Source organism: Orcinus orca, chromosome 18, assembly GCF_937001465.1.
Source record: "Orcinus orca chromosome 18, mOrcOrc1.1, whole genome shotgun sequence".
Taxonomy (NCBI): domain Eukaryota; kingdom Metazoa; phylum Chordata; class Mammalia; order Artiodactyla; family Delphinidae; genus Orcinus; species Orcinus orca.
This window is the reverse complement of record NC_064576.1, coordinates 28,004,879-28,021,182: the sequence shown is the minus strand read 5'-3', so window position 1 is coordinate 28,021,182 and position 16,304 is coordinate 28,004,879. Positions and strand designations below refer to the sequence as shown.

At 39.6% G+C, this 16,304-nt stretch overlaps 1 protein-coding gene across 18 annotated transcripts in view; it reads left to right on the top strand.

The window, feature by feature from the left end:
- The window catches only part of SCEL (sciellin), a 140,942-nt gene that overhangs the window by 48,652 nt on the left and 75,986 nt on the right, over positions 1-16,304 (top strand). For 15 of the 18 annotated variants that reach the window (XR_007472993.1, XM_049700982.1, XM_049700991.1 and 12 more), the window contains 3 exons: positions 12,083-12,163; positions 14,304-14,369; positions 16,125-16,184. Coding sequence is in view for 17 of the 18 variants with exons in the window: in XM_049700982.1 (XP_049556939.1) it covers positions 12,083-12,163; positions 14,304-14,369; positions 16,125-16,184 (207 nt within the window). In the remaining variant the exon portion in view is untranslated. The remainder of the gene's footprint in view (positions 1-12,082; positions 12,164-14,303; positions 14,370-16,124; positions 16,185-16,304) is intronic. The other 3 variants (XM_049700988.1, XM_049700992.1, XM_049700976.1) reach the window with 1 other exon arrangement.

The window sequence follows — 16,304 nt, the reverse complement described above, 5'->3', positions numbered from 1 at the left end:
TGATCTGTCTCTCCTACCTATATGATCAAACCCCTGCTTCACTGTTTCCCCCCCTTCCATGTTCAAATCCCTTTCATCTTAAAAAATAGCCTCTAAAAATTAATAGCCTAACCTTATAAATCTGTTTAGCTGGCACCCTGTCTCTCCATCACAGCCAAATTTCTCAGAAGAGTTGATGACACTGGCCACCTTCATCTTCTGGTTCCTACCATTAGCTCATGGAAACAACTCTCCTCAAGGTCACTAATGACCTTGCTGATACATTCTTGTTGACATATCCATCCCTATGACTAACTGACCTTTCAAAAGGTGCCACTGGCTATTCATGCCTTTAAAAATCTTGTCTCTCATTGTCTTTTGAAACCATCCTCCTCCCACCAACCCCAACACACTCTTGGGTTTTTTGTTGTTGTTGTTTGTTGTTGTTGTTTACAGGCATACCTTGTTTAATTTCACTTTGCTTTATGGTGCTTTACAGATACTGTGTTTTTTACAAATTGAAGTTTTGTGGGGACCCTGTGCATTAGTGCCGTTTTTCCAAAAGCATTTGCTCACTTCATGTCTCTGTGTCACATTTTGATAATTCTCACAATATTTCAAACTTTTTTGTTATTATTGTATTTATTATGGTGATCCATGATCAATGATCTTTGATGTTGCTGTTACAAAAAGATTGTGACATGCTGAAGGCTCAGATGATGGCTAGCATTTTTTAGCAATACAGTATTTTTAATTAAGGTGTGTACATCATTTTTTTAGACATAATGCTATTGCACACTTAATAGACTACAGTGTAGTATAAACATACCTTTGACATGTGTTGGGAAATCAAAAAACTAGTTGTGACTTGCTTTATTGCAATATTCACTTTATTGAAGTGATCTGGAATTGAACCCACAATATCTCTGAGGTGTGCCTACATTTCTCTAGTCATTTTATCTCAGCTGCCTTTGCTACTTCACCATCCTCTACCAAGCCCTTAAATGTTGATGTTCCTAAAGACTTAATATCCCTCTTCTCTTCTTGTTCAGTGTCTGCCTTTTGACAAGTCATCCATGCCCATGGCTTCAGCGGCCACTTGTATGCTCCTGACTCCTTTGTTTATATCCACTCCACACCTTGTCTCTGAGTTACCTTTGGTTAGTCAACTGCCTACTTGACACCTTCACTTAAATATCCCAAAAGTATTGCAGACTCAACAGGTTCAAAACGAAATTCATAATTCTCTTCACTAACCTTGTCCTCTATCTCAATAACACTATCCTCTAGTCAATTGATGTCCTTGAAATCTTGAAGTCTTTTTTATACCTTTCTTCCCTTAACCACCAGTATCCAACCCATCAGCAAATCCTGTCAATTTACCTCCCAAATGCCTCTTGAATCTACATACCTCTCTCCATTTATATCATCATATCTCCCCTGAAGTACAACAATAGCTACCTAAATATTCTCCCTTTATTCACCCTGATATCCACTCCCCTAATCTCTTGCCTACACAGTTGCCAGACTGATATTTTTAGAAGGATAATTGGAACATATCACCCGCCTAAATAAAAATACGACTCTTCATTGTTCTTAGAATAAAGACCCAAATCCTTAGCATTAACTGCCTGTCCTTACTTCTCTTCGTCACTCCCCCTTGCCCTCTGTTCCAGTCACTTAATCTGTGTTAAATGTGCTATACTCCCACCTTCTACAGACCCTTAGCATATAAGGTTTCCTCTGCCTGGTGTGCTGTCTTCTCCCCCATCCAGGGCACTGTGTCCTTGGGCCCATGTTTTGATCTGATCTCTCTTCAAAGTGGCACTTCTGACTGTTCTCTGTTCTGTTCTCTCTTCTCCACATTAACTCAGACATTGAGGATGGCAGCTTCTTTTCCTTGATTTGTCCAAATACTATTTGCATTAACGTTTAAATAAAGATATGGGATGATGGGAGTAGCAATACATTGTAAAAGCCCAGACCAAACGATGTAAAATGTAGTGTTAGAAATTCCTGTTTGTAAGTTCTTTGGCCACTCCTGTAATTGACCATTTCTCATTGGTTGACATTTCTCTACAAGCCTGACCCTGTTGCTATTTTGCTCAGCAGCCCCCCTTCTTCTTTCTTCCATCTCTCTTTTTCTCTTTTTCACCTTCCTTTCTTCTTCTTTCCCCTCTAACCCCCACTCCCTAAATTCTTATTAATTACTTATGCCTGGTAGTTTAGTTGTCTTTTGCTGTCCCAGGCTATCCTCAGAGAATCTCATCCTCACAACCATACACAATGACATATCCACTCTTTGGGAGGTATTATATGCTACCTTTTAAAATAAAATTATTTTCTTGTGTCAAAACAAAATAAACATTCAATTATCCACACTTAAAACACCAAAACTGTCTCGCTTACTCCCCTTATTCAATAGTCATTGTAGTGAATTCCAGGAACTTCACAGTGCTGATCAAAGAAAAAGATATGACCACTTGGGGGTGGGCAGTGGCAAACTAAGTGCTTTGACAGGTTTGCATGGAGAGAGAGTCATTCCCAGCATGAAACCTTCCAAAGATAACAGCACAGGGGCTGTAACCCAAAAGGGGAGGAGGGCAGGGGAACTCCTGAGAGAGAGAAGGATCACAGAGGGAGCCTACATGTCTAGGTGTCAACGCTCAGCAGCATGGTAGGCAGGTCCTGAGTCAGAGAACTCTGAAAGGCAGCAGCGGCTTGGAGGATTTTATAGCTCCAAAAGTTGATAACATGGATGCACAGGTAACCATAACACAAGATCAGCTATGTGATCATGAGAAAAGCATCAACATTTTCTGGGAGCTCTGATGTGGTAGGGAGAGCTTCTAACAGAGGATTCAGGGGAAAGGTTCTGAAAAAGGTGTGGGATTTGGGGGAAGCAGAGGAGTTACACAATGCCAGGTTTTCAAGCCCAGGGTGATTTTAAGCATAATGATGCCACCAACCAAGGTAGGAAGAAATGGGAGCAGAATTGGGAGCACACAATTGGTTGTAAGAAGCTGAATGAATGTGCATTGGTTTGAGCAAGTGGTCTGGGATACTAAAAGGATGTATTTGTGGAGGTTAATTTCCAAGCAGTGAAAAACGGGAGAGGTGTTTAGGTGAGAGGTTGGTGCCTGAGATCCAGATTTGGGAATGATTCCAAAGATTTTAAATGTAGTACGTTCAAAGAGAGGTTACCTATGGAGAAAATACTAAATGAGAAGAAAATGAAAGTTGAAGCATGATGTTTCTACACATCCAATGGTAGAGGAGAAACCAGAAAATAACTAGTGCAATTACGTGGTTAAGGTGAGGTGTGATGAGAGGTAGGTAGGGTGAAGGTAGAGGAGGTGGGCGCATTCTACCATCCAAAACCAGCCCATCCTTCAGAGTCTGGTCTGAATCGTAATTCCTCCACACAGCTTTCTCAGGCCAAAAGGTTGTTTTTAATCCTTTGAACTCAGAATGTTAGTTTATTGTCTGCAACCCTCACTTGGCAATTAATTGTGCATACCTTGAAACATTACTTTTTGGGGGCATACTCATCAACTAGATGGCATCATCTTATAACCCTTTGACCCATCAATAAATTTACCCATAGTAATTTATCAATAAGTACATATTGATTGATTAATTTTAATACATCTTAATAGGTTCTTTTAAAAAAATCTATTTATTTTTGGCTGTGTTGGTCTTCGTTGCTGCACGCATGCTTTCTCTAGTAGCAGTGAGCGGGGGCTACTCTTCGTTGAGGTGAGCAGGGGCTACTCTTCGTTGCGGTTTGCCGGCTTCTCATTGCAGTGGCTACTCTTGTTGCAGAGCACAGACTCTAGGTGCATGGCCTCCAGTAGTTGTGTTGCACGGGCTTAGTTGTTCTGTGGCATGTGGGATCTTCCCAGACCAGAGCTCAAACCCGTGTCCCCTGCATTGGCAGGCGGATTCTTAACCACTGCACCACCAGGGAAGCCCAATACATCTTAGTATTTACAAGATAAGGAGTTTCCCTCGACCCGTTATTGTCTCTTTGTCATTAGGCTTTATTCTCTGTGTTTAAGATATAATGACTGTTTAAACATCCCTCTTTCTCTCTCTTTCCAAAACATTTGTTGAGCCCTGACTATGTGCTAGCAAAGGACTTTGCTAGAGGCCAGGAATACAAAAATTAGTAAGATCCAGTCCCTATTTCAAGAAACTCAGAGTCTGTCAGGGAGTCATTTTGAGAGAGGAGTGCCACCCATGAAGGCAGGCCCTGACTGAGAGCGGGTCCTGGGGGGTGATAAACACTGAGGTTGACATAGCCACAGAATATGGAGCATGGAGAGGGAGGCAATAGAGGATGTGTTTGGGGTACAGTGGGGTCAAAAGAGGACATGCCTGAGGTAAACCTTAAAGAATGAAATAAGAGTAAGCCAGGTGCAGAGGCGAGGTGGGGATGGAGCCACTCCGAGCAGAAAGGAGAGGAGCGGCAAAGGTTCTAACGCCAGAGAGCACGGGCTCTGAGCGTGTGTGCACATGCGAGCTCACACATGCTTGCGTCTACTCGTGTGTGTAGAACTATGGGATTCCTGTCTAAGAGGCATTCTCTGCACTCATCCATGATCAGTTATGTTTAGTGATAGCAGTAAATCCAGTAATTACAAATTCAATGCCATGTAGAAAAATGCCTTTTTGTGTAAGACATTATGGGTAGATATTTGTAATTTGTGATAAGCTTAGGTACCTTTTCAGAAGATTGCTTCTATTTTAAGAGTTAATGCTTTGCTTCTATGTAATTTGAGCTCTGTGTACTAAAGATTCTGAAATTTGTATAAAAGAAAATATACATGTCATCAGTACAGAAATTTAGAAGGTCAGAGCCAGTGAAAGTTTTTCCTTTCCCACTTTTTTCATTTTAAGATTTATCAGAAAGCCTGACACAAAGCAGTTTGTCAGCAAGCACTAGTGTGTGTCTTAATTTTTCAAGTTCTTAAACTTTTTCTCATCTTTGAGTCTTTCAAAAGAGTGATAACATTTGCCAGGGCTTGAGCCCATGGTGTGGATGATAGGTGCCATTCATGAGAGATGCTCAGTCAAATCACAATAAAACATAGGCACAGCATTTCTAGGAAGGTGATATTGAAGTTGCTTCTGATTTCAGAACCCACCTTTCCATATCGGTATTCAGTTCATGGTAAATTCAAGTGCTTCTGATTCTGTATTTAGGTGACTTAGAGATGCAGTGCTTAAATGGCATACGAAGCTCATTTAAGAAACTCACTGAAACCCAGTTTAGGTAGTTGTTTAACAGACAATATGAATGTTTATGATGTTACCCATTCTAATGATTCAGGAGCAACAGTGAAGCCATCACCACCACCAAAAAACCAATGTGTTTTTTTCTGTAGTCATTTCCAAAGACAGAAAAGAAACTATATAATATGTGATAAAATTAAAATAGTGGAAACACACATAGGAAATTATCATATTGTTAAATGCTTTCATAATTTCCCATCCATATTTGTTTCAACCTCTTCTCTTTCAGTGGTTTTCACTTCCACTTAGCTGATTGGTAGATTTGAAGGAGGAAAAAAATCCTGATTGAGAAGTGGGTTGCTATGGCAACCTTGCACTACAATTATATTTTTCTGTCTGTAGCTATAAACGGTAAAATGGAGCTTTTCTAATTATGCTGCAACATTTTTAACTCTATTGGTACCAAACCTTCTACAAAGTTTGCTGTCACCCTAAATTAAATCATACTATGTTAAATTAAATCATACTATATATTTATTTCTATCTCAACAAAACCTATCTAAACAAAAACCTCCTTGTATTAACTAGAATCTGTCATGTAAAAATTAGGAGTCTAATACTCTCAGTAAAATGTCAAAGTATAGTGATTTAAAAATCTTATCTGAATTCCTAGAATACACATTATAGACATTCAAAGTAATTAGAACATTAACCTGAGTCAAGGTTTATTATTTTTGAAAAGTCTTGTTTGAATAGAATGAGGAGAAAGCTAATTCAGAATGTGCTGCTATGAATTCTGCAATACTTGAAAATTTCTGTCCCTCTGTGTCTATTGGCAGCTAAAGTTTATTTGAGCTCTTATAGATCCAACCTAAATTATACTAATTTACATTTTATTAACCACAACTGAATCTACACACATTTAGAAAGTGCAGTATATGAATGTTCAAGGTACTTAATCCACAGCAAGTCCTCAGGGCTCTGTGGAACTGAGGATTCCTTGCAATCACTCTGCCTTCCCATGGTCATGCAGTGGTTTACCAGCCACAGATCTGGACCAGTCTCATTCTTTTGTAAATGAAGAAGCAGATTCTTCAGAGAGGATCAAATCAAAGTTAGTGGCAAAATTAGTCTAAAACCTAGGTGTCTGGAATTTTAGTCCACTGAATGCTCCATTGTTGTGGCGTGGCTCATTGAAATGGTCCTTGGCCACTGAAAGTAAGACATTGTTACAGCAATCATTCTTTTGAGCAAAGAATCTAAAGATTCTTTTGAATCTTTAGAATGCCTTGCATCTGTAAGCTCTTTGAGACCATGGACCACACCACACCTTTTCTAGTCTTTGAATGCCCAACTTTGCCTCATACGTTGTTCTGTGTCCTAACATTATAACTAGGGCAGTTGTGGAATAAGTGCTTTTTGAACTGATGCTGTCTAGGGCAAGGAAATAATGCAGGACAACCTATTGTTCTTAGATTTTCACTGGTCATACCTGGAAGAGTATTGGTTTGATACAGTATGATAGAGGAAAAAGCATGGGATTTGACATGAGAAAGGCTAGATTAAAACCTTGGCTGAGTCACTAGCAGTGTGATCCAGGGCAAATTACTCACCTTGTTTTAAGACTCAGTGGAAAAAAAAAAAAAAAACATATACACTCCACAGGATAGATGTGTGCATTGAATAAAATAAAGTATGTGAGAACTTGGCCAAGTTGGCATGTTACTCAAAAAATATAATTTCCCTCTCCTTTGCCATTGTTGGAATAAAAATTCTATTTATGGGACACAAAAGCTAAGCATGATGGAAAGTGAAAAGAAAACTCACCATCAACTCTTAGAGTCAATTATTCTTTCAACCTTGACCTGTGCTGAGTAATAGAAATGTTCTTCTCAAAGTCAATCTGGAACAGAAGTAACAGAGCCAAGCATGTTTTCCAAAAAAGCCATAATGCCAAAAGTGATCTTTGCAGCAGCGTATTAAAATGAGGAAATATAAACAAGTTGACAGTGTTATTTCTATTAGCTCTGGCCTTTGGGCTACAATCTGCAAGTTTTCACATGTTGCTGGGGAAAGCTCCCTTTTGATTCCTGAAAATTATTCTTTACAATTATAGCCACTAGTGTGGTGTCATTGACCCTGCAAATGTCTTATGGGGTTGAGGGAAAGACAGAGGGGAGAACCAGGGTCGACTCATCCAAGCTTAAACAGTGTGTCTCAAAGTGGTGTTCAAACAGGATCATTCCACATGAATGTCTCTCGGTTTTGTCTCTTCAAAACATTCCGGGCCACAGCTTCCTGCCTCGCTCTCACATTCTAATGCCCCTGCTTGGCATGGCCTCGAGCTCCTGGCACGGCATGAATGGCTCCTCTCATTGTCCCCAGGGCCGGGGTTCTGTCATCTGTGGCTGTCACTGCAGAGATGCAAATGAAAGCTCCTTTGAGGTGGATTGCCCTCAGTGTGGACTTGCCCTGGCCCAGGCCAACAGGCGTGTAAATGCATCACCCTCAGAAATAAATACGCTCCTCTGCTTTTCCTCGCCTTCACAACTGCACGCCTAGCTTTTCTTTCCCCAAGCCATCTCTTTCCTGTGCACCCAGATCTTCTCTACTCATCTTTGACTCTCAGACACAGTCAATATTTATCCACCTCTTTGAGGGCTTAGCCACTTTGCATGGAGGAAATTTAGCTTTTTATCAATGTGATTCTGGCATAAGCAAAGTTGGGCACCATCCCTTGTCTCCTTTTTTGTAATCCTCCCTTCCTTCTTGTTACTGCTCTCCTGCCTGTTTTCAGATATCCAGTGCCTTGTCATTAATAGATGGGACTGACCACCTTCTTACCCTTTCCTCTATCCCTGGAAGAGAAGCATATAATCAGCTAATCGACACAGATACATGAAACGCACATTATCACTTGAGTGACATTAATTTATTCCCGATGCAGGGATATGTTTTGAGAAGGGAAGATGATGGTAATCAATATAAATAAAATAATATCTAATTGTAAAATCTAGCATTAGGTTAGAATGGGGCAACTATTATCCTGTAAATTATTTTTTTCCAGGCATATCATGTTACTCAATAACTCATCTTAGCACCCAGCACCTACTAGGTATTAGGTAGTGGAATCAACAATGGACTTCTGTGGGACAGCTAAACTTGAACAGATTTTTAAAGTTTTAGGCCACTCTTCAGTACCCATTTTCCTCCTTACCAAATAGAATTTCAGCCAATCCCTCCACCTTTCAACACATCTTTCTTGGGCACCAACATCATATATAATCCTAGTACTTGGGATACAACTATCCTTTTAGGGCTTTCAGTCCAGGCAGGGTGGAAACAAAAAATTCTGTGTAATTCAGAACAGCATGGTATGAGTTGTGAAGAAGGTGTGCTATGGGAAGACGTAGAAATGTATTCACCACAGCGTTGGGTACCACTACAGGCAGTAATCCCCAAGATAGAGTCTGAAGGGTAAGGCGAGTATCCAGGTGAAAGGGAGAAGGAGGTATGCCTGAGAGAAGAAAGAATGTGTTGTTGTGGTGAAATGGGTGTAGGAAGTGCAAGTGGTTTGGCCCAGCTACAGCGCTGGGTTTGTATGGGACGAGCACAACAGCCACAGCACTTAAACTGAGCCAGGAGGTTCTCTAATGCTTTGCATGCCCTCCTGCTGGCTTCAAAGCCACCATCAACACAAGAACCAGAAGATCCACCAGGCTCTGTGTCTGCTTCTCCACTGCCCATCACCCAGGAACTCACTACCACACTGCCAGAAAGCTTCAGGACTAATTCCTTCATGTCCCCCATCCCTGTGGCCATGGATCCCCATGGGAACTCCGATCAGATCATTTCTTGTCACCTGGACCATCCCCACAGAGCTCTGTGCATCGCTGAACATGACCTAACCTAACAGCATCCCAACCCTCAAACCTGTTCACTGAACCTTCCTGGATGCATCATTCAGTATCATCAAAACTCGCTCCTCTTCAGGCTCGTCTCTCAGTGAGGGCTGCTTTTCTTCTAATCCCATGTATCACAGGTCTGGAGGAAGAGGCGGGATCCTGTTTGCTCCATATTGCTAGTTCCTATCAAGTTTAACTCCCTCCTCCCTAAAACTCCTCATCCTCTTTGAAGCCACGCCATCATGAGCTTCTCTTCCTCACTGGAGTCATCCGAAGGTCTCTGAGCCACTCACCCTCACTCCGTGGAGACTTTGGCACTGGATTCATCGTCTCCCACAAACACCCCTCCTGTCATAATGCCTGCTGATTCCCAAATCCATATAGTGGATCCTTCCCCATCCTGGCCTTTCACTTCCTTGATTTTCTCTCCAATGATCTTGTCCATTGTCCTACCCCAGCCCCCCCGTAGATCTTGCCCTTGTAAGTAACCACACACACTACAAAACTTCAATTTCAAAGCTTTCCCTTTCTGGCTTCCATTTTCTATCTACTCACGCTTTATCTACTCTATCCAGCTCAGTCCCGCTAGTCCTGATTCCAGTTCTCCAGCCCCACCACAACCACCAATCCATTGATTCTACCATCTTTCAACAGCTCCTCTCCCCTCATATCCTCAGTTCCCTCCATGTCCGTCTCAGATCCCACGGTCCCTCGCTGTAATCACTTCCTTGCATACCCCTTCCCTTGTCATCATTCTTTGTTCCACTTTCTTGGCTGAATTAGAAACTTCGTTAAATCCAACTCTCTGTTTAGTCCGTTCCTGCTCCTAAAGCAGCTGAACATGGCAAAAGAAAATTATTTTTATTTTAATTATTTTAATTCCATGAGCCTTAACCTCAACTAAGCCATTGGTGTTGCCCAAAGAGTCCTTGAAAGGCAGCACCACTGGGGGAGGGCTTATGGAGCCAGACTTCCTAGTTTGGATTTCTCACTCTGCCCCTTAACAGCTGTATCATCATGGGTTATTTATTTTCACTTTCTGTGCCTCAGTCTTTTCATCTGTAAAATAGAAAGAAGCAGAATACTTGTCTCTGGGATTGAAGTGAGGATCAAATGAGTGAGCTCTCTGTGCTTCCATCCAAGACCAACCTCCCCCTCCTTGTGCCCTAGGTCTCCTGGTTTCCCAAGTCTAGCAATTTTCTGCTTACTCTCCTGCACCATCAAATTTACTGTCTTAACTGTATCATTCCCATCAACATATCTACATACTCTAGTAACCTTCCTTGACCTATCAACCTTCAGGTAGCTTCCCATTTTTCTCTTCCCTCTTCACTGCAAAATGCCTCAAAAGAAGTACCTACATCAATGCCTCTCCCTCCCATTTTGCCTTAAATCCACTCCTAGAAGGTTTTTTCACCACTGCTCCATCAAAACTGCTCTTATCAGGGTTAACAATGACCACCGTATTGCCAACACCATGGTAACTCCCCATTCTTGTTTTATTTGCTCGGTCCGTAGCATTTGGCATGGCCAAATGCAACTTGACAGATCAAATGCTTCTTGAAACACTTGTCTCACTTGACTTCCCGGAACCACACCCTCATATTTCTCTTCTTTTCTCCTTGGCTACTTCTTTTCAGACTCTTTTACTGTTTCCTTCTCATATTCTTGATGTCTGGACATTGCAAGGATCAGGGGTCTGTGCTTGGCCCTCTTTTCATCTCTACCTGCACTGACTTCCTTGGTGATCTCATCCAGTTTCAAGGGTTAGATGCCATCTCGAACCTGATGATGCCCATATTTATATGCTCCTCCGATATCCTCATGGCTCATTTTATCACTTCCTTCAGGTCTTGGCTCAAATTTCACTTCACAGACAGGTGTTCCCACACCATCACTCTATATTCTCTTACTCTGTTTTATTTTCTTCTTACTACTCTTCTTCATCTGTCATATATTTATTTGTGTATTGAAAGCCTTTTGAGAACAGGGGAATTATCCACTTTGTAGAGTGCCATGTGCATAGAACGCTACCAATAAATGTGTTAGATAAAATCATGATTTCATTCAGTCCTGACAACACCCCAACAATCCTATTGGAAGAGTTATTACAAATGAAGAAATGGAATCAGTTTAGCCCATTGTCACACAGCTGGCAATTCAGGCAGCCTGACCCCAGAGCCTACCTGCTCCCTAAGGTGCTGCAGAAGCCAGAGGGGTACAGATAGTCTAGATCACAGGGATACTTTCATGGAATTTATCTTGAGGATAATGGGGAACCACTGAGGTGGGAGTTTCAGGGTGGGGGGGTGACATGCCCTAGATAAAGTTCTGACTGCATCCCATATATGCCCATAATTGCCTGCTCTAGTTCCTGGGTGATCAAATCATGCCAGCTCAGAGGCTGCCTTGGCACTTTGTTGGAAAGTTTAGGCTGACAGTGTATGTAAGATTTGCCAGCATCAAACTGGCCTGTGCTGACAATATTTAAGTCAGATTTAGTTAAGAGCTTCAAATCAACTTCACCTTGAGGTCTGTGCAATTAAAAACCTTTCTTGCTGTTTCCGTAGCAGCTCGATAGTTGGCATAATTCCTAAAGAAGCTTATATGTTAATGCCCAAGAACCATTTACTATGCTGTGCACTGCTGACCCAAAATGTCACAACTTGAGTGAGACAGTCTAGTAAAATATTAAGCTGTTTAAAGAACACATTATGTTTCAAACTATAGTTGGGGAGGACAGGGTTTCCAAAAATCTGATTAAATGAACTTTTAAAATACCTGTAATTTGACTTATTTAAAGTTTAGAGCTCCAAAGATCCTGGCCTTTCAGGTAGCTCATGTACAAGGGTTGTAAGATGCATGAGCTATTTCCATATAGACAATAAATGCATTTGGTGAATAGATGCTAAAATTTACGTGTTTCCATGGTGAAATGAACTGCTGTTTCTGTTCTAAAGGGAACCAACTGTTCACCCTCCAATACCTCCAAAGCCCAGTTCTCCTGTTTCATCTCCTAACCAGCTGAGGCGGGATAACAGGTAAGACCTAGCACTCCAGAATTTCTTGCAAAATGAAGTTCAAGGGAAATGAAAGCAAATGAATTGTGACTTGTTTTGTGCAAAGCATGTGTATGTTTTGTGTGCATATTCACTGAAGAAGCACTTGGAAAGATTTTCTAATTCTATTTGCCCACGCAAACGTGTATTTATGTTTGTCGTTGGATACTTATGGCCATTAGTTGTCTTATGGAAGTACTTTCAATATAGAAACTAAACAGTAGTCATGTCCAGGAAGTGGGTAGTTCTTTAGTCTTATTTTAATTGAGACATTTGTAATTTATTTCAAAACTATCACAAAATTTGAAAATATGTTCTAATTAACTTGTCTCCGAACCAAGAAAAAAAGACAGACTTGCTTTTCTACTTTGAATCTCCAGTGCTCTATAATTAATACTTAAAAACAAATTCAGAGATCTGAACATCTTCCCATGTGTTCCTGTTAAACAGTTTAATCATATCGTATCGAACTGTTTTTCAAGACCTACATGGCACATTTCCATTATTATTGAGAGATTTAAAAAATGGTATCTCAATGAAGACTGAATACATTAGATTTGCTTAATGGCCTGCCTTTGATTCTTTCGTATTTTTACTTTTTGATGGTGATTCTTTTGACAACATGTAAGACAATTTGAGAACTATTCTTTATTAAGGGGGTAACTTCAGCCAGAAAATGCTGATTGGGTGGCAGGGCTGTGTAGCTTTAGACATTCAACCTAAGAGTTAAAAACCCAAGTCTGAATTTCTATTCAGTGAAATTTCACAGTACCTTTGAAATTTTGTCCTTGGGAGGAGAGGATACTTTTTTTTAATGTTAAGAGAATACTTCTTCATTGAATTAATTAAAATATAGGCCAGATTTATAATTTTTAATTTGTGCAATGGTTATAATTATACTCTTAAAAATAACTTCTCAGGCTTTCTATCTTACATTATTTTTCCTTTTACTCTGATAGTACTGAACAATTAAATCTTAATTTGAATAAGATTTTTTAGGGGGCTAAAAAAAGTTGGTGTTAGTACCACCTAAATTCTAAACTAAAACTCGGGACTCTAGAGCAGTGACCTTGTACAGATTCAAAAGAAGCTAGATTCCATGGGAACTGGTCTAATCCATTTTTACTACTCTAATTTATTTCTTCCACAAATGATCTTAAATATAAAATGAGGACAACTTGCATGTTAAAACCCTGATTACTTTAATCACAGCAAGATGACTTTAATGAAAGAATATGAAAGGGAAGTGTTTCCTATGTAATTAACACATGTCCTCAGGAGTACAAAAAAATAGTTGAATATAATTTCTTGAGAACAAGCAAGAATGTATAAGTAGGCCAATCAGATACTTAGAAAAACAGCAGAGAAAAGTCTTATATCACAAATTGTAACAGAACCTAGTACTGTAAAATTTAATTCTAACAACTCAGTGTGGTCTTTCTCAATGTGGTGGGTGTACTGGAAATATGAAAGTCTTTACCATCTTATCTGAGAAAACATTTCTTGATAGTATTCAAATGGGATAAGTCTTTGAGAAAAAAATCTCTCTGATACCTAACAAAAAATGATTCTTATTATTATTTTTTATTTTATTTATTTATTTTTGGCTGCGTTGGGTCTTCTTTGCAGTGCACAGGCTTCTCACTGAGGTGGCCTCTCCCGTTGCAGAGCACGGGCTCTAGGCACGTGGGCCTCAACAGTTGTGGCATGCGGGCTCAGCAGTTGTGGCTCACGGGCTCCAGGGCGCGGGCTTCAGTAGCTGTGGCGCACGGGCTCAGCTGCTCCGCGGCATGTGGGATCTTCCCGGACCAGGGCTGGAACCCGTGTCCCCTGCATTGGCAGGCGGACTCTTAACCACTGAGCCACCAGGGAAGCCCTGATTCTTATTATTTTTAAATATTGTATCATTATCTAATAGAGATAAGTGTAAAAATTCTTTATTGATGACTGGAAACTAAAATAAAATGAACATGAACATATTTAGAAGATTTTTATCTCCAGTAGTGGTATTGTTCAAACACACTTTCATCTCTTTGAATGTAAATGTTTTCTCATAAATTTAAATCTAACAGAGAAGTGTTTTCTTACCTAACAGACATTATCTTTAACTTGAAAAATATAGGCAGATATGTCCACCTAAACCAAGTGCATATACAGAAACCAGCAGATCTGCTGAAAGAAATATAAGGTATAGTGATCTATATCTATATATCTATATCTGTGTAATTGTAGATATGATAAAGTATGCTTTGTTGGAACACAAACATACCTAAAATTAATAATAAAATAGACAAATCAGTTTTCCAGCTGACTTCAATAGTGGGTAATAAATGTTTTTATATGTACCTACAGAATTTTATTCCTTTTATTTCTATTCTAAGCATTACATTATGAGCAACCAAAATTGTCTGAACATGATAACAGAATAAGATTAAACCCCTTAAGACAGGAAAACAGCTGTTATTGACGTGTAAGTGAATAGGTGGAAATATAGTTATTTGATTGAACATCTGCAAAAGCTTTGCCTAGAACTGGCTGTATGACAAGATCATATTCAGCTTCACCTGCACCATCAGAAAAAGGCTTACAAATTGCACTGATGCTTTTGAGCAAGGTTTCCCCCTGACAGTGCTGGTTTACGCCTGTTGTCTTGAACATCCCATCCAATTTAGTATTTGTTTTGGATATTTATTTATTTATTTGAAAAACACTGTTTTTGAACAATGTTATTTTATAGATCTATCAATATGATAAACCAATTTTTTTATTATGGTTAAAAACCTAACATAATTTACCATCTTAACCATTATAATAAGCCAATTTTTTTAGACAATTTTTTTTGACTGAAACACATTTTCCAAAGTGCCAAACTTACATACTTTTTATTTTCTTTATTATCTCCCTTGACTCTCAGGCATGCATCACACAGGTATCTTACCTTTGGGGAGAGTACCCTGTACTTAGTACCTTAAGGTACAGCTCTATCTCTATCTTTCCCAAACTATGTCCCATGTGCCACAAGATGTCAATGAATGTTTTGTGAAAGAAGCATTTAATGGCTTACATGTTTAGGAAACACAATGGAATAGAGCTCTCTATCATGAACTTCCCAGAACCTTCAGTGTGCTTATACATATTCCAAATCTCTAAAAGTCGGTTGTTTCCCAAATTTACTTGACTACAAAATTCTATCTTCATGGAACCCTATTAACTTTCTAAGATATCATTTATGAAGTACAGGTCTTAATTACAGGTAAAGCTATAAGGATTTCCCTAATTATTCCTTTTCATGACCTAGGGAGACCAGAGGGGATTCAAGCTCAGCTACAGTTTTAAATGTACTTTCTTTCCCTTTGGAAACATAAGAAGACAGATACTTTCACCTCATATAAGGGACTAATTGATCATCTGAATATGTTGCTTAATGCTCCTTGGTTGGTAGAAAAACTTCGGAACATGTTTCTGTGTTTACTTTTGCAGTTAATTGAATTTTTTTTCCATATCCTTTTTTTTTTTTTAATATCCACTCTTTTTTTTTAGATTCTTTTCCCATATAGGCCATTACAGAGTATTGAGTAGAGTTCTCTGTGCTATACAGCAGGTTCTTATTAGTTATCTATTTTATATATAGTAGTGTGTATATGTCAATACCAATCTCCCAATTTATCCATATCCTTTTAAGTATATAAATTGTGTACAACCAATATCAGTCTTTAGGAGAAACTGTAGTTATTTCAGTGAGCAGTAGATGGCAGAGCCAATGCCCAGGTGGAGTGACTGGTGTGTGTGTGTGTGTGTGAATGCCGTGAGCTGACATGACAGACTATTTTGTTATTCAGTTAAACTCAGTAACTCCTGATAACACTTGGAGTTTTGCTTTCTTCACTGAACACAGATCAGACATTTTAGCTCCTTCATTGACTTGAGTTTGTTTTGTTTGAAGGGGTCAGGATCTTGAAAACATCGTCAAAGTGGCCACTTCATTTCAGAAAGCTGACAAGGGGTGAGAGCTCAAGAGCTTTTGAACTTGCATTTTTCTTCTCTTTTTGTTTCAAATGCTGTTTATCACATATAATTTCAAAGAAGAAAGACTCAGGCTCTCTAGATTAGCATGGTAATTAGA